Source organism: Palaemon carinicauda, chromosome 15 (genome assembly GCF_036898095.1).
Source record: "Palaemon carinicauda isolate YSFRI2023 chromosome 15, ASM3689809v2, whole genome shotgun sequence".
Classification (NCBI taxonomy): Eukaryota; Metazoa; Arthropoda; class Malacostraca; order Decapoda; family Palaemonidae; genus Palaemon; species Palaemon carinicauda.
Genome location: NC_090739.1, coordinates 39,621,970 through 39,647,504, shown reverse-complemented (window position 1 = coordinate 39,647,504; position 25,535 = coordinate 39,621,970). Strand labels below are relative to the sequence as shown.

At 34.5% G+C, this 25,535-nt stretch overlaps 1 protein-coding gene across 2 annotated transcripts in view; it reads left to right on the top strand.

Moving 5' to 3' along the window:
- Positions 1 to 9,725: 9,725 nt before the first annotated feature.
- Positions 9,726 to 25,535, top strand: part of LOC137654573 (uncharacterized) — a 24,014-nt gene continuing 8,204 nt past the window's right edge. The window contains exons 1-7 of one of the 2 annotated variants that reach the window (XM_068388322.1): positions 9,726 to 10,216; positions 15,689 to 15,880; positions 16,548 to 16,709; positions 18,434 to 18,481; positions 20,030 to 20,443; positions 20,474 to 20,997; positions 21,656 to 21,751. In XM_068388322.1, the coding sequence (XP_068244423.1) occupies positions 10,141 to 10,216; positions 15,689 to 15,880; positions 16,548 to 16,709; positions 18,434 to 18,481; positions 20,030 to 20,443; positions 20,474 to 20,997; positions 21,656 to 21,751 (1,512 nt within the window). In that variant the 5' untranslated portion in view covers positions 9,726 to 10,140. Of the gene's footprint in view, positions 10,217 to 15,688; positions 15,881 to 16,547; positions 16,710 to 18,433; positions 18,482 to 20,029; positions 20,998 to 21,655; positions 21,752 to 25,535 lie in introns of both variants that reach the window. The other variant, XM_068388321.1, reaches the window with a different exon arrangement.

Sequence of the window (25,535 nt, the reverse complement as noted above, 5' to 3'; positions counted from 1 at the left end):
CTCTCCCCCTACCTAGGGTTCAGGCTACAACGAAGACTATATGCCTTCAGAGCCATGCCATTCGGGCTAAACATAGCCCCAAGGATTTTTACGAAGCTTGCGAGCGTAGCTCTCAAACAATTACGCCTAAAGGGAATTCAGGTAGTAGCCTACCTGGACGACTGGTTGGTGTGGGCAGCATCCGAGACAGAATGCTTGCAAGCTTCCAGTCAAGTGATCCAGTTCCTAGAGTACCTAGGTTTCAAGATCAACAGAAAAAAGTCTCGACTTTCTCCATCTCAAAAGTTCCAGTGGCTAGGAATCCACTGGAACCTTTTGTCACACCGTTTCTCCATCCCGGCGAAGAAAAGGAAGGAGATAGCGGGTTCTGTCAACAGACTTCTAGATTCCGAAAGGATATCAAGACACGAACAGGAGAGGGTACTGGGCTCTCTCCAGTTTGCTTCGGTGACAGACCCAGTGCTAAGAGCACAGCTAAAGGATGCAACCGGAGTTTGGAGAAGTTATGCATCAAACGCGCGAAGAGATCTGAGAAGACCAGTTCCGCTTCGGCTACGTACTCTTCTCAGGCCTTGGTCCCAAGCCAGACATCTAAAGAAGTCGGTTCTTCTTCAGCCACCTCCCCCGTCGGTGACGATTCACTCAGATGCCTCGAAGGAGGGATGGGGAGGTCACTCTCATCGGAAAAAAGTCCAGGGGACTTGGTCCAAGCTATTCAAGACCTTTCATATAAACTTTCTAGAAGCTATGGCAGTGCTCCTTACCTTAAGGAAAGTTTCCTCGCGTCACTCGATCCACATAAGGTTGGAGATGGACAGCGAGGTAGTTGTGAGATGCTTGAATCGACAAGGATCGAGGTCACCACCTCTCAACCTGGTGATGTTGGCCATCTTCCGATTGGCGGAAAAGAAGAAGTGGTACCTGTCGGCAGTTCACCTTCAAGGAGTCTGCAATGTGACAGCGGACGCTCTATCCAGGTTCACACCGATAGAGTCGGAATGGTCCTTAGACGCAGGATCATTCTCCTTCATTCTGAATCAAGTCCCAGAACTGCAGATAGACCTCTTTGCGACGAAAGACAACAAGAAGTTGCCCCTGTACGTGTCCCCGTACAAGGACCCCTTAGCGGAAGCAGTGGACGCGATGTCCCTCGACTGGAACAGATGGCCCAGGATTTATCTGTTCCCTCCTCACAACCTTCTGTTGAGGGTCCTCAACAAACTGAGATCCTTCAAGGGGGTAGCGGCAATAGTGGCCCACAAGTGGCCGAACAGCGTGTGGTTCCCCCTGGCATTGGAACTACAGCTGAAGTTTGTACCGCTACCAGATCCAGTTCTGACCCAGCGAGTCCAGAAGTCGACTGTCTGCGCTTCATTACAGAAACCCGGACCCTGCAGCTCATGATTTTCTCTCCCTAGCGGTGAGAAAGCGTTTCGGGATTTCGAAAGCCAGCATAGACTTCCTAGAGGAATATAAGTGCAAATCGACTAGAAGGCAATATGAGTCATCTTGGAGAAAATGGGTGGCCTTTGTCAAGGCGAAGAATCCGCAGGAGATCTCGACAGACTTCTGCTTATCTTTCTTCATCCACCTCCATGGTCAAGGATTGGCAGCTAACACGATTTCAGCGTGTAAGTCTGCTTTGACAAGACCCATTCTATATGCCTTCCAGGTCGACCTAGGTAACGAGATCTTTAATAAAGTTCCGAAAGCCTGCGCTAGGCTCAGACCTTCAGCACCTCCAAAGGCCATTTCATGGTCTTTAGACAAAGTTCTTCATTTCGCTTCTCTGTTGAGCAATGAAGAGTGTGCGTTAAAGGATTTGACACAAAAAGTTATTTTCTTATTTGCACTCGCGTCCGGGGCCAGGGTTAGTGAGATTGTAGCCCTCTCGAGAGAGGCAGGTCGTGTTCAGTTCCTGGATGGGGGAGAACTAAACCTGTTTCCGGATCCTACGTTTCTCGCCAAGAATGAGTTACCCACCAACAGGTGGGGTCCCTGGAGAATCTGCCCTCTGAAAGAAGATGCATCTCTATGTCCAGTAGAATGCCTAAAGGTCTATCTTCATAGAACTTCAGACTTCAAGGGTGGTCAACTATTCAGGGGAGAAACATCAGGCTCAAATTTATCTCTGAATCAACTCAGAGCGAAAATCATATATTTTATTCGCAGAGCGGATCCTGACAGTACACCCGCAGGTCATGATCCGAGGAAAGTTGCCTCATCCTTAAATTTCTTTAATTGTATGGATTTTGAACATCTCCGTTCATACACTGGCTGGAAGTCTTCCAGAGTGTTCTTTTGCCACTATGCGAAGCAAGTAGAGGAACTAAAGAGATCTGTGGTAGCAGTGGGTCGCGTCGTTAACCCTACTGTTTAACTCTGCGAGGAACAGTGGTTTTAATTGGGACGATTAATTCCAGGGTGAGTGTGTAGTTACATACTGTACTACAAACTAAGTGAGGGCACTGAGTTGCCCATGTAGACTGTTCCATTTCCAAAGGTGAACCTAGCATAAGTGCAGACATGTGTGCTGAGCGTTTCTAACGCTAATGTCATTGATTTGTAATACAGACGTTTATGACTTTGATACCTCGGTATCTTAAAAGTGGCATTTAATGTTTTTTCTTTCAGATAAACAAGTTCTGTTTACTATCATACTTATGCTTAAAGTTTTGGGTTATCCTCTTCTTATATATATATATATATATATATATATATATATATATATATATATATATATATATATATATATATATATATATATATATATATATATATATATAATTGTGGTTAACCTGTCTGTTTATTGTCTGTCAATGAACTTGTTCTTTAGAACCTTGAGTCTCCTTCACCTGTGTCAATTTATTGGTATAATTGAGCATTCATTCTATGTACCTTATCTGGGATAATTCTAATAGAATTGTTCCTTTATGCAAGCTATGTTGCATTGGTTTATGTTTTCCCTTAACGGGAGGACCCCGTCCCATAAGGGGACGATGGCGGTTTTACTAGTTTCCTCCTATGCGGATATAAACCTTTGTCCAATACAAGTATTGTGCGGAGAACTGGTCGATATTTCATATTGACGCAGTGGTTCTTTACAAACTATGCTTTACTTAATATAAGGTGAGACCACTATATTAGCTTGCCTGGTATTCATACATAGGTATATGTACTCTTCGAGACTTTTCCAGAGTCTAGTAGGACTCTTCCCTGTAGGGGGCAGGAAGCTCTAACATGGTTTATAGTTAGTTGAAAAGATGTATAACGGTAACATCTTAGTTCTCTAGGTCTAGTCGACCGGGAAAAATTACCTCCGGGGAGTACGGCACGTTCTGAGAATCCACAGATACAGTAATGCTCTGGTATACTTCCATCAGGACGACATGGCTTGAGCCCAAAAAACGGATTTTGAGCGAAGCGAAAAATATATTTTTGGGTGAGATGGCCATGTCGTCCTGATGGACTCGCCCTTCCCTTTCTAAGAAAGGGCTGTAGGACCCCTCCCTACATACAGTATCTGTAGCACCTCGTGTACGCTACAAGGAATACAGATGGCGCCAGGATTGGCGCCAGGCACGCTTACGAAAAGGGAGATAGGGAGCCTTGGGAGCGGCTCCCCCTTTTTCTTTCCCGATTTCGTTTCTTGCCAATTGACCCTTGCGATACGTAATCTCTGTTCGGGGTGCAGATTGCCATGTGGCGTGTCAAGAATACGTCCTCTGATATGTCGCGATATCCCTTTCACGAGGGATATTCGCTCCAGGAGTTAGAATTCTGGTACCTTAAGGTAAATTCTCTGGGAATATCGCCGTAGTTGTAATATACCCTAGGAAGCTACCCAATAGGAACTTCCATCAGGACGACATGGCCATCTCACCCAAAAATAGATTTTTCGCTTCGCTCAAAATCCGTTTTTTCGTACCGTATTACAATTACTTGCTTGAAAGGAATCACGTTCCCAAGGTTGCTGCTGCGATATAGAGCAGTTCAAAGTCCGTAATGTCAACGAAGACATTACTGATAATAAGCTCGCGAGGACGGTAATAGTTTTTTTCTCAATGTTTCAAGTACCACACCACATATTTCTTTGCCTATAAGTGGACTAGAGGCGAAAATCTTGGCCAGTATCTATGTCCAGGTGGCCTAATGGGCTTACCAGTGTTTTTTTCAGGGCTGGAATGGATAGCTTAACAAGGGACCGTAATCTTTGACGCTCACCACATTGCCATAATTGCTGTGGAATCCCGGAAGTTGGTTAGGGGAAGAACCGTGATCACCCTTTAAAAAAAAAAAAAAAAAAAAAAAAAAAAAAAAAAAAAAAAAAAAAAAAAATTTATAACTATCATTACATATTCTTAATTTGTATTGATCTTTTTTTTGTACACCAGAAGCCCGTAGGAGTGTAGGTATACCGATATTGCAGAGGTCAACGTTTCATTCATTGGATATACGATTCACTGCTACGATTAATTACACTAACCATCTTATTATTAGTGTACTGGAGATTTTGATTGAGGATACTTTGAACTTTGAAAGAAAGGATAAAAAAGCAGATCTATAGGTAGGCATTGTTATTGGAGTCAAATAGCTATTCCTTAAAAAAGGGTAGGGTTTTCAAGGTTAATGTTTTCGGAAAATAAACATCATAAAAACAGTTATAGAAATATTTAGGGTTCTAATTTTCCTAAGGATAATATGACCACTTACAAAAAGCGTATTTATTTCAAATTACAAATGTTTTAATCAAAATGAAATTAGAAAACAATTTTTCTATTCACTAAAAGGATATAACAATTTTATAACCAATACGGAAATTAAAATCGACAATGGGATGATTTGCAAATAGATTGTAAATTTGCTTATCTTGGTTAAAGTTTACAGAGATAAACCCTATATTACCAAATAATTTTAGAACCATGTGATTTCCTGGGAAAAAATAAACTTTTATATCAAATGAAAATATAATGAAAGTGAATAAAATTACATCATATTTTGTGGAAAACAATATCTTCAACCAGCTTAAAAGGGAGCCTTTTCTTAACATTATTCTGCAGAGAGAAGATAGTCAACATGATTAGGTTCTTTTCAATGGTCAGAAAATAGCTTAACCTTTCTATTAGGAAAGAAGATAAGTGCCTTACTCATTCTGAGGCTCAGATGAATCATTATTTTAAATCCTCTCGTTTAAGACACCAGTCCAATTCTGGCCACTCAGCCAACATGGACCAACTAGTTCCCATAAAAATGTTAGAAAAATACATAGTATACATCAATTAAATAGAGACATATTTCCATTTTCAGGAACGCAAAAGAAAAGACGAAAACTTTAGATAGGCAGTGTTATTGATCATTTGACCTGTTCCTTATCTAATAAAGATCTTTACATAAATGGGTAAGTATAGTCTGACAGGTATATTCATTTAATCAGAATGATATTAATATAAGAACGTGGGCATGAACATGAACACCCGCGTTTGCAAGTGCGCAATGTGCATACGTAAAAAATATTTTACGGTTGTGTTGCTTTATATTTCGCATGAAAAGAAAGAGTTTCCTGAATGGATATTGGACAGAGTCAAGAACACCTATCCATTTCAGACAGACCGAAAATACCCAAAATAAGAAGGAAAAAAAATATTGTGAGAAATCTTCATCGATAATGCTACTGGTAAGTGATGGAGTTCCGTTTTCTTGGAAGAAACCAGGCGACTTCGAGGAGAAACCCAAAGATATAAAATTAAGAACGTTTTGGCTTCATTAGTTTCCGTGACACAAATAAATTCGAGCAACAACACCAACTGCACGATGTCGCAGTCTCCCATCTCCCCTTTATAATAAAAAGCAAGTGTCTGGCTATATATGAGTATATACGAGTATATAAATATATATCTTTTCCGGTTACGCTCACCGACAAGACATATAACTACTGGCATCTCCACGTCCATCGGTAGGGGGAGAGGGGATAGTCGTACCATGGTGAGGTGTGTGTGTGTGTGTGCGTGTGTGTGTGTGTGTGTATGTGTGTATCTATATAAATATTCAGCTCTCATTTCTGAATGGTTGCGTACACTAGTCATAGAATATTAGGCTTTTTAACCTCTCAGACTTTGGGCCTCGACCTTCGATCTAATTTTCAATTAAAACTTATCTTTTCTTTATTGTTGTTTTGTCCTTCTGTGAAAGAATGCAGCTTTCTCTGACTCACGTTTAATAGAAATAGCTGAAAATATATATAAGTTTAGGGAAAAATGTTTTTAGTTACTCTGCGAAGATTAAATCTCTTACTTTTGATGTAAAAAGAAAGGAAAATATGAGATCACAGACAATATTCACGATACTTTACGATAGATACTTTCCATGATACTCTGAAATTTAGAGTTTACAATTTTGATTATTTTAATTTTTTACCTATCTCCAAATCACAATTAATAAACCATTCCAATAAGCCTATTCACGTATGTTTATCAATATGTTTAATGCCAAAAAATGTTAAGGAACCTCTTAAATGGTTAAAATATGATTACTAAAAACAATAACCACAAAACGCAGTTAACTATTTTAGTATGAGAATAACGTTTAACGTGTACAGTGCTGCATACATAACCTTTATAGATCGTCCACTTTCACCGCAGACACTCAGAAAGTTTGTTACCCTAAGAGAAATCAAGAACATTGTCAGTGGATGTGAGAGAGGGAGTGGGTAGGTGATTCAGAACAATTGAAAAAGAAAAAACCGTAGGTCAGAATGCTTAAAGAAAATTATTTACGTCCTACTCCAATTACCATAATTACTTACACTGTTATTTCTTGGATGATGATTCTTGTGAAATAGCTGAATGGAATTTCAGATTAATCCATTAGACTTTCAAACTGTCTTTAATCTTGTATTTTTTTCTACCTAAGCTTGATCTTCGATTTCGACTGTTTTCATTCTTACTATTACTATTTTCAGATTGTACAAAAACCTAAATATGTCATTCTAAACAAATAGGTATTTAACGAAAATACTTCTTGGTAGAGAAAGGAGAATTATTTGTCCTAATGATTCTAATTACAATATCATCGTGTAGGTCGATTTACTTTATTATGTACAAGTATTATAAAATTATATACTGTACTAAAATTGATCTACACAATGTTTGGGATATAGCTAAATATAAGATGGGACTAAAATAAACGTTTGTTTACTAATTAAGTTGTTAGAAAAATAAAAAATACTAATAATGTAGGAACTTGGAGACACTACCACCACTAAACTGGGAGATTTGGCGCAACTCGCAGCTGAAGTTTCCTAGTTTCCTGTATTGTTCCTTGCCTATCAATCAAATGAAAAGCACCACTGATGACAACTTCATAATATAACAAGGTGCTGATGCTATAGGACCACTTATACAAACCTGGTGCTACCCTCTCCAACATTCACACATATATACATACACACACACACACACACACACACACATATATATATATATATATATATATATATATATATATATATATGTATATATCTTATGGATACGTCTCTCTCTCTCTCTCTCTCTCTCTCTCTCTCTCTCTCTCTCTCTCTCTCTCACTGTATATATATATATATATATATATATATATATATATATATATATATATATATATATATATATATATATATATATGTGTAAATATATATATATATATATATATATATATATATATATATATATATATACAGTATATATATAAATATATATATATATATATATATATATATATATATATATATATATATATATATATATATATATATATATATATATATATATATATATGTGGAAATGGTTAGTTGTTGAATAACCGCCTCTAAAGCCTGCCTGCTCTCTTGGTTGATTTCCATTCGGCCTAATATGATCTTTGTAAATATCTTATATATTACTGAGAGTAAACTTATTAGGAAGTAATTTTTCAGGCCTTTAATGTCTCTCTTTTTATGAATTAGCAAAATGATAGAGTGTTTTCCAAGCAGACATTTTGTTTAAATTTCAGCGAGTTTAAATACTATGAAATCTCCGACTTCTATGGAACTTATTAGGCCATCTTCTCCTGCTACTTTGCCTCTTGCCATGCATTTTAATGCTTTCTTTACTTCTCATACTGTTAATTTTGGTACCGGCTCAGGCGTTTCATTATTTCTATTGGAAGGTTATTTCTTATATCATTTTGTATAGCATCGTATAGAAATCCTCCGCAATTTTTATTACTCCCCCTCTCTTGTTGATAATATTTCCAATTTCATCCTTTAAAGCAACCAAATTTTCTTTCATCAATTTAGTGCTTCTTCCTTTCTTTACTGTTTCCTCAATTTTTATCTGATTGTGTTTATGAATGTCTTGGGTGTTTAGCTTGTTAATTGTTTTGGATAGCACTGCTAATTCTATTTCATCTCTTTTAGATTTGACCATCATTTACAATCTTTTCTATATCAGCTTTTTTGGTATTTTCTGATAGTTTTCTTTGATCTTGTTTAGGAACTTTTCTATCTATCTCTAGTACTAATTCCAATAGAGATTTTGTTAAATTTCTACTCATTTCTTACTTAATTGCTTCCATTTCATTTGGTCTTCTCGATGTCCATATTTCATGTTCCTTTTTATGAAAAATGGAGATCATGATTTTAAGGTTGTTTCTTGCAGCAAATTCGACAACCATGCCTCCTCTGTCGTTCATTGTGCATACTCCAAGATTTACCTAGTGCTGATTCTCCTTCTCTTGTGTTGACGTACTTTAGCACTGAAATCACCCAAAACAAGTGTAAATTGAGTGTTATGTTTTTTGTTCTTTTTCATAGAGACCTCCAGATCCTCATAAAAAGTTTGCATTTCTACTTCTGTATGGGATGATGTTTGAAAGATCTTCATTTTATACTTCTTATTTAGTTTGATCATTAATTTTACAATTCTATCACTAGTACTACAAAATTCTTTTGTTACCTACAAGAATTTTATCGTTAAAAAACCCACTCCATTTTCTTTGTTCCTCTTATGTCCTCTGAAGTAAAATATATGGCCCTCCTTTAACTTTATATAATATTCTTCAGCGCTTCTAATTTCAGTAAATCCTTTCATATCCCAATTTATTTATTTCAGCTCTTCTAGTAATACAGTAAGATCTTCTTCCTTAGACACGGTCCCGCCCTTGTATGCTGCAAGGTTCAGTTTCCAAAGGTGGCATGTTCTAGCCCAGAGATTTTTAGCACTCTCTGCAGTAAGATGTAACTGCCTGCCACCTCGGAGAGTTTCTCCACTGCCGATATATATATATATATATATATATATATATATATATATATATATATATATATATATGTGTGTGTGTGTGTGTGTGTGTGTGTGTGTGTGTGTGTGTGCGTGCGTGTGTGTGTATAGGCATATATATATATATATATATATATATATATATATATATATATATATATATGTATATATATATATATATATATGTATATATATATATATATATATATATATATATATATATATATATATATATATATATATATATATATGATGAAAGGAGAGAGAGCAAACGATTGGGTCAGTATATTATTAATAAATGGGGCGTAGGCGTCGAAAGAAGATTGCAACGAGGAATGTAAGAGGGATAGTAAGCAATGCTGACCCAAATAGTCACAAGTGTCTCCGCGCAGCCCTGAGAAAGTTGAACCCCTGTCAGTTCCTCCTAAGGAACCTCGCAAGTTGGTGTGCAGTTCTGAGCGCGCAGTCGTCTTCTGTATATACTCAGTTCTCCATCTATTACTTCGTCGTTTTTTTCTCCTTCGTGTGATAAGGATACGCGAGTTGTTTGGACTTTCGAGTGAATTACAAATACAAATAAAACGTGAAAATTTTTGATTAGATAGTTATGTGAAAATAATAATTGAGATCAACACTAGATTTAAAAAGGGATCAATTCATAAATGTTTTGATAAGAATAGTGAAACATTATGGAAGCAACCACATTAGATTAAAAGATATTTACCTTAAAACAAACACGAATATATAGCAATACCATGAGTGATGATAAGGCATAATCATGAAATGGTAAGATTGGAGTCTCTAATGTCATTCTCGAATAAGTAGTTGACTTGTCCATCTGACGAACATGAATGACAAGAATTGGCTACGAATAGGATTACTTTTATTCGTCTCTCATCTCACATTACACGCTAAGGCTCAAAGTAAGTGAAATACGAGTGAATCCTATTCTGGTAGTCTTAGCAAGCTAACGGTTCTAATTCGTTTTATTGTAATAAAATATTGTTTGCGGTTAAAACGGGGATTGTTGATATCTAAATTTGCGTGAGCACAAGGAAAACAATTTACTTTCTTTAACCTGTTAATATGTTTTAAAAGGTGTAGTGTGCATTCAGATACATTATTGATAAGTTAACAGGCATTAAAATGCGAAAATAAATGCATGAGTATGAACAATGTTATTCATAAAATTATCTGCCATAGTTGGTATGAAATAAAATGAACATTATAATTAGATTAGATTAGTATGTATCATACCGAAAGATCTAATAGAAACGTTCCTTCCAATGCCATTGATAATCAATCGACTTATTTCGAGCTTTTATTTCCATCATCTGGAGTCCCTTAAGGGTTTACACCTTCCTCTAATCTTCTCCACTGCACCTCTTCTTGTTTTTAATTTTCTGTCAGTGAATCAACACTAGATATTTCTATCTAAGCTTTCGACTTGGTCTGTTACTCACTCGCAGTATCTAACAAGAGGACATTTCAATCAGCTAACTATGATATTTTGAACATTTCTGCGATACCATTACGGAACTTACTAAAGCTAACCCTGGGCATATATATATATATATATATATATATATATATATATATATATATATATATACATAATAAATATATATATACATATTTATACATATACATATACATATATATACATATATATAGTATATATATATATATATATATATATATATATATATATATATATACATATATATATACTGTATAGATAGATGGATAGGTCTGATAGATATATATGTGTATAAATATATGATATGCATATATATATATATATATATATATATATATATATATATTTATATATATGTATATATACATACATACATACATATATATATATATATATATATATTTATATATATATATATATATATATATATATATATATATATTTATATATATATACATATATATATACATATATATATATATATATATATATATATATATATATATATATATACACACACACATACAAAGGTGGATAGATAGGTAGATTAATAGATACACATATGTTTATCACAATGTGTCCATGTGGATATAGATTTACTTATGCACAGAAAAGATAAGCGCATGTTTAATTATGTGGTTCAAAGCTATTTTCTAAAAACGATCATATGCATGAAAATACCACCATGTAAAATACTTCTACGGAAAGCTACAATGTTTCGATTTCTATTTGAAGACGCACAAGGAATGAATCCTCTAAAATAGATGAATTCAAAGGGGCACAGATTCCTTCTGGAGGTATTGTTGAAATTCCTGGGACGAGGTACATTTTCTTAAGCTTTCTGATTTCTTTATCATTCATTTTCGTTTTATTGATTCAAGATTTGCATTTGGATGCCCCTCACATTTATCGTTCCTATTTAAGGGTTCTCTTTAAACGTCTTTAAAAAATGTATTTTGTTTTCTAGAATAGTCTCATTTTCAATTCTATCATTATTTCATTTATATATATATATATATATATATATATATATATATATATACATATAAATCATCAGCCATAACTAGTCCACTGCAGGATAAGGACCTCAGACATGTCTTTCCACGCGCGGCTGATTATGGCTTTTTCTTGACAGTTTATACCAGCAAATTTTCTTAGTCCGTCAATTCATAGTCTTCTCTTCCTTCCCCTGCATCGTTTGCAATATCTAGGGGTCCATTCTACTATCTTTTTTTTTATTTGGTCTACCTATTATCTCTCATTCTCATTATATGTCCTGCTCATGTCCATTTCTTTATCTTGAGCGTCGTTAGAATATCCTCTACTTTAGTTTGCTATCGTACCCATGTTGTTGTTTTTTTTTTTTCTCTCTCTTTATTTTTTTTTTTTTGAGTCCTTTAGTGATATTACCATCATCATACTTTCCATAGCTCTTTGAGTTGTAACTACCTTATGGTCTACGGCTTTAGTAAGGCTCTAAGTTTCTGACGCACGTATTAATACTGGTAGGATTATCTGATAAGATACTTTATTTTTTTAGAAAAAGGGGCATTTTATGTTTCATAATGTCACTTTGTTTACTAAAAGCTCTCCACCTTATGGTTATCCTTCTTTTAAATTTGGTTCCTTGGAGAAACACCAATCGTCTGTCGTAAGTACGCATATTCACTAATAGTCTCTAGAGATTCGTCCATAACCCTTATTTGCTTGTCTCTTTGCATTATATATATATATATATATATATATATATATATATATATATATATATACATACATATATACATATATATATATATATATATATATATATATATATATATATATATATATATATATATATATATTCAATTAAGATAAAAATATGTTTTAACAGAGAATTAACTCTGCCATGGCATTACAGACCCAAAGAGAGAATCTTTTACCGTAAAGACTTCTGCTCGGATAAGGATTTGAACTTTAGCACCGAGTAGAAATAAAGATAACCGATTAGCTTAAAGCAAGGTTTTCGTTTGCTTCTATTTCTACTCGGCGCTAGGGCTCAGATCCTTGGCGCACTCGCTGAGTTATGACCTCTTCCTCTTCCCCTAAATAGGGACAAGGATATATATATATATATATATATATATATATATATATATATATATATATGTATATATATATATATATATACATATATATATATGTATATATATATATATATATATATATATATACATATATATATATATATATATATATACATATATATATATAAATATATATATATATACATGAATATATATATATATATATATATATACACACACACACACACACATATATATATATATATATATATATATATATATATATATATATATATATATATATATATATATATATATATATATAGATCATTTCCTCCCAGGCCTATTGACGGAAAGGGCATCGGTTAGATTTTGGCAGTCGTCTCTATCTTTATTTTTTAATGCAATGCATCTCCATTCATCATCTCCTATTTCACGCTTCATAGTCCTCATCCATGTAGGCCTGGGTCTTCCAATTCTTCTAGTGCCTACTGGGGCCTGATTAAATGTTTGGAGAACTAATCTCTCTTTAGGAGTGCGAGGAGCATGACTAAACTATTTCCATCTACCCCTCACCATGATCTCATCCACATATGGCACTTGAGTGATTTCTCTTATGGTTTCATTTCTAATCCTGTCCTGCCATTTCACTACCAAAGTTCTTCTGATGTCTTTGTTCTCAAATCCACAAAATACGTTGGATATTGTTCCATTATCATACCACGACTGATGTCCAAATTTTACTTAACCTAGCAATTGTCTGATTTGCTTTTTTCAATCTTTCATTAAATTACATTTCTAAAGACCCTATATTAGAGATCATAGTTCCAAAATATTTAAACGATTCCACCTCATTGACCCTTTCTCCTTCCAAAGATATTTAATTTTCCATTGCGTATTCTGTTCTCATCATCTGTCTTTCTTTTATTCATCTTGAGGCCAACCTTCTGTGATTTTTCATGCATTCTGGTAATCTGGCATTGCAAATCCTGTGGTGTTCTGCTAATAAGGATAGCATCATCAGCATGTCCTAGGTCAGCTAATTTCGTATTACCAATCCAGTCCAATCCTTTTCCACCATCCCCAACTGTTCCATGCATTACAAAATCCATTAGGAGGATAAAAAACTTAGGTGACAAAACATTCCCTTGAAGTACTCCACTGTTCACTGGAAATTCATTTGATAGGGCTCCACTAACACTGACCTTGCACTTACTATGCTCATGAACAGACTTTTTCAAATTTACATATTTAAGAGGAACTCCATGATAACGTAAGAGTCTCCACAAAATTGGCCGGTGTACACTATCAAAGACTTTTTCATAGTTCACAAATGTCATCAAAAGTGGATTTCTATATTCTACACATTGCTGTACATGTCTTAAAATGAAAATTTATTCAGTAAAACTTCTACCTTTTCTAAATCCTTCTTGTTCATCTGAGCTTTTCGTTAATCTTTCTCTAAAGTCTCTTTAGAATAAGCATACTATATATTTTCATAACAACCGACGTAAGTCGGATGCCTCTGTTATTATTACAATCAGTCAGATCTCCTTTAATGGCCTTTTCATTAACACTTCTAGCTTCCATTCATCAGGCTTTGCATCCTCATGCCCCATTTACAAAATATTCTTATAAGTATTCTGGGAGTCATTTCATTTGCGGCCAATATCATCTCAGAAGTTATTCCATCGTATCCAGGAGCTTTCCATCTCCTGAGTTTTTGATGATAGGTTCGATTTCAAACACACTGAATTCATTCATGAGCAATCAAGGTCTTCCTCGGCTTCAGGTATATCAATCAAATCATTCACTTCACATCTCCAATTCATGACCTCACTAAAGTGTTCCATCCAACCTTGCCTTTCTTATCTACTGCTGTTATAACAGATCCATCTCTCCTTTTGATGGATACTGTATATGCTTCTTCTTCTTTGTCCCCGTAGAGATTTCAATAATAATTCTATGAGCAATCCTTACACCAAAGCCACTCCCTGAATTCATAGCTTTGTCAGCCGCAACTGTTTTTTTGCATAAATATTCTCTCCAGTCATCCCTGGCTTTTCTTAGCATGCTCTACCCTGTAATAGTAATTGCTTCCTCGAAACTTTCAATAATCCATTGCTGTCTTTGTCTTCTTTTCATAGCATCCCAAGTATCATTTGATGTTCATGGCTGTCTCCTTCGTAACTGCATGTCCCAAAACTTCACTACCAACTGACTGATATATGGTCTTAATATCACACCATTCTTCGTTAATTATCTGCTCTTCTTTTAAAGTATCTAAGACAGCAAATCGATTCCTACATTCAACTGCAAATGTTTCTCTGTATTCATCTCCTAGAAGCCTAGTATCAAACCAAGGTATTCTACCAACATTTCTGTTGGGGGCTTCCAGTGTGGCAATGAGGAGCTGGTGGTCATTACCAATATCTGCACCTTTAAAACTTCTTTCATTTTTCAGAGTCCTTCTCCTCTCTTTATTACCGGCTATTTGATCCATCTGATATTTGTGATTGCCACATGATAAAGTACATGTATATTTGTGAATGTCTATGTGCTGGAAAAGAGTACCCCATAACAAAATTGTTATATATATATATGTATACACATACACACACACACACATATATATATATATATATATATATATGTATATATATATGCATATATATATATATATATATATATATATATATATATACAGTATATATATATATATATATATATATATATATATATATATATATATATATATATATATATATATATATAAATGTTTGCGGGGGTGTGTGTCTCGTGTGTAAACTATGGAATTATGTATGAAAACTGACATAAATATCTTACAGCATTTTTGGGCGGAATTGCAGCAATTGGCGACAATGGCACAGCAACCATACCTGCTCCTGGTTCCCCTCGAACAGATTGCGTTGATCTCAACCCTTCGTGCTCTGGATGGGGTGCTCGTGGGGAGTGCGAATCCAATCCTCCTTTCATGCTTGTCAACTGCCCCGCTACATGTAATTCATGCTCACCTCAAGGTAAGTTTGTTCATTATTTTGCACGATATGCATTGTCTGACTAAAGGGCGAGATTGGCCAACTACAATATGCTTCATTTTCAACGTATGGATTTTAGATATGGATTAGGGACCATTCTGACGCCATGATTTCAAAATAATCCTAGGTAGTTTTGTGCCTAGACAAAGCTGTGTATGAAATGAAGGGAACCTTGTCCAGCTACTTGGACCGTGAGGGTAGTTCGTTGCTTGAATCTTATCACGGAATGGGTCGTCTCTAAAATTGTGTAGTAGGGAGCATTTGTTATATTACCATACGTGTCAAGCAACTCGATTATTTCTGCAACGATTTGTTCAATTTTTCTTTCATTTTGCTTCTACCTTCAATTAATCTCTTCACAACCTTCGCAAAAATAGTTTTTGTATCAAGGCACATATTCAAGAGAAAAAATAATGGAGAGCGATTTCTGAAGTCGTTTATCTAAGCATTACTATATCTGAAGATTGTGCAGTCGTAATATTTAATCAAAGATCCTGTATGGATGTCTTTTGTTAATTTTTCCTTTTGTTTTATTATAGGCCAAATATCGGAGATGAAAGATGCTTAGATCATTGAAACATCTATGCCTATCTTTTAGAATACTGTATATGTATACACATAATCATATTTCTCATCACTTCCTTCACAGATAAAGAGACATGCGTAAACAGGGGAGATGAACTTTCCTGTGAATTATCAGCCTCCTTAGGTCTCTGCCTCATCAATCCTTCCTACAACCTTCGGTTCTGCGCACGATCCTGCAAACAATTCATAGATGTCTGCAGAGAGGCCGATGAAGAGACTAGCCGAGGTATGTTATCTAATCTTCAGCTGAAAAGCCATGGATTGAACACTTTTTTTTCTGTTGTTGTTGGTAGGGTCACTACAGAAATTCACAATGAGTAAGTAGATGGTGGAATTTTAACACTAATAAAGTGTTAAGATCCCTATAAATTATCACTAAAGTAGTAGCCTATTACACACTAAAAATCTATAAACACAAATGTGAAGCAAAACCTTTCTCTTCAGTTCTTACGAATGGATTATCAATTATCGTTAATAACAGAATGAAATGCCTAAGAAATTTTCTTAATAAATACTTAAATAAGCTAAAAAACTGAAGCTAGGCTTATACAAACACACATACACTTGTATTTTTTTTCACTACGCCATATTCCCGTTAGAGGAGGTAGCACCAGTAGCACCTGTTTTCAACAAATTTCGATGCTAATATGGCGAGATTGCTAGCTAGTCCCAAGAACCTTTCTTCGAGATTTCCAGGGGAATTTAGTGTTTGAAGCATTTGTATTTTCTTGGTGTTTACCCATACACGTACTTAGGAGACACAACTGTGCTTGGATTACTGATGAAACGATAAGCGATATAACAAACGTGTTAATAAGAAAAATTAAAACCATTGTAATTGCGGAATGAATTTGACGCATAGATATGAGATGGCTGGTCGTTTAGGTATTTTGTATCAACTATTACGGGAAACAGTGGGATAATAAACCATTTAGTCATAAAATTCGAAAATCAAGACTAGTGGTAAGGTTTATACAAATAATTTGGAAGATTTAAAAAGGTTATAGATACCAAGGCAGTAAAGTTTCCTATGATTGTTAAGCCAATTTTTCTTTTTGGAGATGAAATATGGATGATGATTTTGAGTGAATGCTCAATTTGTACAGATAGATTATTTGCATCGTAAGAGCATTCAAAAAGGTGAAAATGCGGAGGTACTTAGACGCAGTTAAACCGTTTGTTTATTGTAGGCTAAAGAATGAATCTGTTAAAAGATAATTTTATAATATAGAAGAATGACATACTTTAAGATGGTGAACGTTATGTGCAATTTAGGCATGTTAGAAAGAAGGAGGAGAAAATATAAAAAAGGTTGTAAAGGATTTAAAATATGTATTGAAAAGGGTTTTTAATGTATAAGCTGTAGTAGTACAGCATATGTGTGCAAAAGAGTAGTGAATGGATGTGAGTGTGTGGATCAGGATTCAGTTATTTGCTGATGACCCTCATGCTTAGGTGTATGGAGTTGTGGAATTTTTCCGTATGTAGGGTCATCCCCTATCCACTACATAAAGTGTGAATATGGCAGTGGCTGCTGTATTACCTTTCCTTTGGAGCGAATCCTTGTTAGGAAATCTGTTCAGAAGAAAATATTATACAAACGGATATATATATATATATATATATATATATATATATATATATACATATATATATATATATATCTATATATATATACTTATATATATATATATATATATATATATATATATATATATATATATATATATATATATATATATATACTCGCATATATGGGACTGCATACGCCTTTTTGAAAGAATGTATTTATATGGGTCTAGCATACTTGGAATTTAGCCTATCTATGGCATTTAATTTATTTGTAATTTAAGAATTATAAGTATATCAGTAATTTTGATTCACAAACCTATGCAAATGATGTTTTTATCATTTGTCCAAGTTTTCAAGAACACCGTCCTGTCATTTCAGATACGTCCAGTTGTACGGGTTTGAGAACGGTAACAGACCCAGAGTTTGGTGAGTAATTGTCCTTATTCATATTTCAGATTTTGTTTACCTCTTTAGGAGCTGTTTAATCCTTATAATTACGTTATGTGATTTAAAAGTTCTCTGATGCGTGGAATGCGCAGGTCATTAATGCAAAGAAGTCTCCTTTATCAACAATCAACAGAGCGTTATTTTATTGATTTTGCTGGTATTATAATTATTATTAATATTATTTTTTTATTTTTATCATTATTATTATTATTATTATTATTATTATTATTATTATTATTATTATTATTATTATTATTTTCATTGTTATTATTATTATTATTGTCACTCTATCTCTGATTATGATAAAACTTGGTAGGCAATTATCTAGTGTTCCCTAGACATTCTTGATCTGCTTAACAAAGTCAATGGTCAGTTCAAATGTCGGGATATTAATTGATTTTATTTTAACCTTATGAACTATTATAATTAGAGAGCTCTGGCTTTTAGCCTGTGGGATTTCTTATCGAGTATAGTATCTTAGGTAAATCTGACCGTGGGTTACTTTCAAGGTCAAAGGTCAGCATCAAAATCAAACAGTAATTTGTCTCTTGGTATTATAAGAACTTGATATGTACGTACATATGAGACCGTTGGTACTTTTTCCGATTTTGTTCATACCTTCACCTATTTTCTAATAACACAGTTCAATTTGAATGGCAGTATTGCAGTTTTCTATGACCAACATAGTTGGTCGGTTCCTTGAAGAATTGGTATTTGTTTTCTTACATATTTTAACCATGGCGCACCTTTAAGGATACTGGTCATTTCAAGATTTTTTTTTTTTTTTTTTATTCTTTACCTCTTTAATATATGTTTGAAATTGATGAAACCTGGCAGATGGGTGCCTTAGTTTTGATTTTACTTTCTTTAAACGTTTTTCATATTGTCAATACTTAGTTTTCTCTCATTTTTCCGATGCTCAGTGGGTAGATCTATTGTAAGAAAACAACGTACTTTTTACTTGGATTGATTTTTCAAGGACAGATAAATATCAAAGTTTACATCATATGTTTTCTATGAATGATAAAACTACGATAATCAAATATCTTTGGCTTTCAAAAACTTTGTCAGATCTATGATGAGTAACTTGCGGATGTAAATGTAGATTTTGAAAGTAGTATTTTACTTCGTCCAATTTTCTATAAATTTTATAGTCTTCAACATCTCAACATAAAACATTTATTTTGTAATCTACGTCTTTAGAATGTTATTGTTAGTCATATGCTACATTTATTGCGTTTAAATGAAATCTCCTTACGGAAAAGAGCCCATAAAATAGTCATCTAATAGTTCTTTATAAGACACATTTGTGGTGAGGTAAACTGTGTCACTGATATACAGTACTTGTTACTTAAATCTGGTTTATCCCTTGATAATACTTGTTCCCTCCCACTTCTGATGAAACTATTATAGGTGTGAAGGTAATTGTGATTGTAACTTTGTTCACCTTATCGGTGAAGAATAAACTGATGACATTCTGAATCTTCACAGTATGTTCCATATTATAGGGGTATATTGAACTTTCAGAATGTGGTGTCATTCCATCATTAAATCGCTTAGGTTGGGCTCCAAAAAGTTTTATGAATCAATTGGTGCGACAGCCAAAAAGATTACCATTTAAAAGAAGACAGCCAAAACGACTACATTTTAAAAGAAGACCAGAGGCCAAGGAACCATTCCATCATATGACAAAGGACTTTTGGAAAAGTTCAAGGAAGTTAGCAAAACCTCGAAGAAAGGGAGATGACGTGTATAGAAAGAGGCGTCAGAAAGGAAGCAAAGAAAAGAAAAAGAATATACGACAAGACGGTCCAGTTGAACCATGTGAATGTGACTATGTTGAATACCTTGACACTCCTTTCAGACAAACCGTACCAGAATTTTGCGAGTGTGAAACTGAGGCTCCCGAAGTTATTACCCCCAATGTTACTACTCCCGAAAGTACAGACCCAGAAGTTACTACTCCAGAAGTTACTACTCCAGAAGTTACTACTCCAGAAGTTACTATTGCACCACCGGCAGTGGATCCTTATGTGTGGCCTGCCATCATTGCCATTCCAGCAGGTATTATTGCTGCTGCTATTGCGATTCCACTGGGGGTTGCCATTCCTCTCGGTATTCAAGGGGTACAACAAGGACCGCTGGAACCCCAAGGAGACTTTCCCCAACCACCACAACTACCACCACCTCCTCCTCCGCCTCCTCCTCCTCCTCCTCCACCTCCTCCTCCTCCACCTCCTCCTCCACCACCTCCTCCTCCTCCTCCACCTCCTCCTCCTCCTCCTCCTCCTCCTCCTCCAGTCATTCTTCCTTTCTTCCCACAAATAAATCCAGTCAGCAATTTCACGTCAGCAGTGAGATCTCTAATTCCAAATTGTGACATCAACGGGTATCGTTCTCTGAGACGAGAATTAAAGAACCTGATCTTCAGGCACACAGGGCGACCACTAGATCCTCGAGTAATAGAACTTTTAGACGCTGTAAACTACTGTAGGGTAAGTTTAATGAGGGAAATTATTCTTTATGTTTAAAAAAATTTTCTTTAATTATTCATACATTCATCTGATTAAGTAAATAGAAGACCTTTTCCATTCTAGTTTTAGTTACGCAAAGATTCCATATCAATGATCAGATTATTTGATATGTTAGTATAAGAACATGTTAGTTACATAATTATTGATTATCAAATGTAAACTGACTAAAATGTTATTTACAAGCTTTGAATTACCGCAAAATTCTCAATGGATTGTTGTTAAATTGCATCTTAAATGGTGTGATAGTCTTACCTCTATAAAGATTATACTTTATATCAATATCAGTGGTTAGAAAAGTAGTCTATACTAATATATTCCTGACTTCATTTTGATGATGATTATCCAACTCTAAATTTTCTACCAAACAACTGTTGATAAACCTTATTACTGATGATCACTTTCTTCCTGATATATCATGAAATTCTGAATAAAAATACCTTTTAGAATTAGCAGAATTTTTTTTTCTTAATTTCAAAGGGTGTATCGAGCTGCCTTGAATGCCCCCCCCCCCCCAAAAAAAAAAAAAAAAGTTAGCGTTGATAATGAATAACATATGATTTAGACAATTTTATGCAAACGACCTTAAGCTGATGTTTCACTTGATTATACTCAATTCCAGTACGGATCAGTGGAGCAACCAAATAGACTGGCAGCTTTCATCGCAAATGGGCAAGGTCCAGCGAACTACAAGCCTCCAAAGTTCTGGCCTGGAATCGTAAGTAGTAATTCGAGGATTTCATTTGATCTTCAGGAAAGTTCAGTCCTTTTGTTCATCCTGATTTCATTTTTTTTTTTTTTTACCTATTTCGTTTTCCTGGGACTTCCAGCTAACACGCGCGCACGCAAATGAATATACGCACACTACTACTTCTAGTTACGCTGAAAAATTGGTTATTGACTTCAGTGGTAATGGGAGCATTAAAAAACTATTTCCAGAAGGGCTTAGGTCACAAAGCCTTTTATAAACATGAAAAAAAAAAAAAATTATAGAAATCATTATTGCGACTAAAATATCATCAAAAGAGAAAATGTTATTAAATTGAATGATTTTATTACATTCTTCACATATTTTCTGGAATCATTATGAAATTGACTAACAAAAACATACAGATTTCGCTAAATAAACCAACATTTGTATGAATTTTAAACTAAATATCTAACCGTTAAAATCACCTCTCATTAATTAAGGTATAAAACCTTCCTTCAGCATCCCAAAAGGTTATATTTCAATCAATCTTCCTTTGTCAATTCAAACTTCCGCATAAATCTTTCATATCTATCTAAACCTATACCTTCCATTGGGTCTCTCAACTCTATTAGCGAACACGTGTAACACTGACTGCTCGTATCTTTCTTTTACACTTTCTTTTTAAATATTTTCTCATGAAGATATTTCTGAACATTCCAAAAGAATTTGATAGTTCTATCTAAAAACACGGCACGAAAGTCTAGCCTGGCTAGATTATTGTATCGATATCCTTCATGATTATCTTTATTTTTCTTAAATTATATCTTACACCATTCTGAGATATTTTCACTCTTTCTATCACTCCGTTCCAAACTTTTTTCTATCTTTGATATTAAATCATTCGAACTGTTAGTATTGTCATGTCTATCTCCGATAATGATTATTCACTCAACTTTTTCTACGTAACTTTTTTTTTTTTTTTTTTTTTTTTTTTTTTTTTTTTAATAAAATTCTCCTTCGGTCGACACATTTTTAAAGATTGAGTCGAAATAGGAATTAACATTTAGATGTTTTTTTTAGACTCCTCAGATCATATCAAACTCTTAGTATAATGAAACTTCCAAAACTTTTCCTTTCTTAATAGTGTTTATGGACTCCTATCAAATTTATAGTGAACACAATATTGTATAATCCGAGCAATAACATCCTATAGTGAGCTTGCTTCAGTGTATAACTCCGGTTAATTTCTATATGGCTCTCTCTTATCTTAGTTAGGGTGGATTGGCTGCTGGACATATATGTATAAATTGGGCTTCCAGGACGCTATGACACTACTCATGAAGGGCCTTCAAAACTTTAAAATTTTAAGTTAATAAAATTTCTGATCAGCATAGATTGTACCGGTAGTGCTTAAATTCAACATTTATTACATGAAAAAGATATTTTTTCACCATACTGACTCAACTTCTTGGTTTTTAAGCCTACGTCGAGTGCCCATTAATCTTTAAAACCTCAATAGATAGACACTCTACTATGCATAGATACTGCACAATATGATACACCTCTGTATCAAGATTTTCATGAAATAGTTAAAACTTTAGATGGATCTTCTGACTTGACATTCTTCATATTTTCCGTTGCCATCGAAAACGCATATCTGGATGCTACAATATCCATTCCACCTTACTCATCTCATAAATTTAGTATTTCTCATTTTCGACAAGTATTTTATGAAGTGTCCATTTTTTCCGATGATAGGAAAAGTGGGTGAAAAAAGAATGAGGGCAGTTAGCTAACTAACCATGGTAGGTAATAGTTTGGAAAGTTAAGTACTGTGTTAGTATGAGTGATATAAAGCGGGGTTAGCCACAATTTTATTTATATAAAGGTAACGTTTTCTTATTATGGTTTTAATGTTAACACGGTACAATAATATCTCATTTTTATTTTACTCTTTGTTTTCTGATATTCTTGGCTACTGACGTAGTATTTTCTGATGCTGAAGTTGATCCTTGGGGGTTTTGCAAAATGGGAGATTGTAATGAGCCTTGTATTTCTCCTGCTGATTGATGTTGTGTTTCTTGCAAATTTCTTATATCTCCTGATAAAGGAATGGATGAGTTCGAGTCATAATTATGTTCATTTCCGTGTGTGAAGTCTTCATCTGATGGGTCGTCTTCTGAATTTTATTCTACGCTGAAATGCTCGAAATTTATCCTGCTCTGCTTTTGCAGTTTTTCATCTTTTGTCCTTCTTCATGGTGCTTTCTACCTTATTATTGTTCCTTCGGAGAAATGCAGTGCTGGTAAATCGTTATATTAGTCTAATATGCTGTTTATTATTGAGGGGTAGAATCTTCCTAGATGCATCCCTATTTTATTGCTATATTTGTTTTTGGCGCAATTCTTCTATCACCTTGTATGTTGTTTAGAAGGGTGATTTCATTAGTCTGACAATTCTCCATACTGGTTTTTTGTACCGATGTTTGTAGTAGATGTTGCATATCTGTTTGCCTTTATCTCTTGCATTTTCTTTTAAATTAGTTCCTCTCTCACTGGGTATTTCGCTGCTACGGTTCTATGTTGTTGATTGCAGTTGACACATTTCTTTGTATTATTCTGAGCATAATTTGAAGTTTTATCTTTAGAGCATTCCTATACAGATGCTCATATGAATAGCATTCAACATTTCATGTTCAATATATTGACTAGGGATGTAGGCCGATTGGTAGGCTATGAAGAGGCCTCCTACTATGGCTGTCTTTGCCATATTCGGTGTTTCAAACTTTGTTTTCATAACGTGGGAATTCTTTGGGATTTTTATCACATCATTCACTTTAAACCAATCAGATTTCCTCTGAATGGTTTCTCCGTATTCTGTCGTTGTTGCGTCTAGATGTTTTGCGATGGTAGTTTTCAAAGTGTTACATTCTGGGGGGTAAATCCTTTCAAACTGTTCATTCAGGAAACCAGTCTTGTAGACTCAGTCATCTGAGTCTACATTAATGAAGAATTCGTGGGTAACTTCGTGAACTCTGGCCGTAATGTTGCCAATACATTCCCATAGCCTGATTGATTGATTTGAGGTTTTCTGGTATCCTGTCCCAAAGCCTGAGATATCGTCATGCTTCGCTCGTTACGAGGCCCGGGACTGTACAGGGCCTTTTTATCTTAATCTTCATTCCGCATCATAACATTCACTTTTCTTGAAGTTTTGCCGCATAACAGGGTGACACGAAAACCTAGCTATGCTGGTACTGATAGAGAGGCCAGAATGATGCAGATGACCTAGAGTTGAGGATAGATTTTTAAAAACCACACGGGCCTCCTATCCTCGGAGAGATAGGCAGGAATACCGTACGTCTTATTCCTGCGAGTGTTGGAGAGTGTTGCCATTTGAATCCATACAAGTGCATCATGTTCTGGAAACAGAAATTCCATATCCCAGGTTGTCAAGATTTATCTTATTACTACCCGGTATGGAGTAAATTTCCAATTAAACTTCTGATTTTATTTGCACATATAATAAATAAGCTGTTAGATTGTGATTTTACTCTTTTTTGATATACGCAGTTTTATTTCGGTGTAAAAGAATAACTTTTTGCATATTAAAATAAAATCCTAATTATATGCCGATATCGATATTAGTGTCTATGATACATGGATAGCTTAGTTTTAGCACAAAATTAAGAAATATAATCGATTCAAATATGTCCTCAGAATAAGGACGTGTTCAATATTATTATTATTATTATTATTATTATTATTATTATTATTGATAGTTTTAGCCCATCTTTTGTTGTGCACTCAGA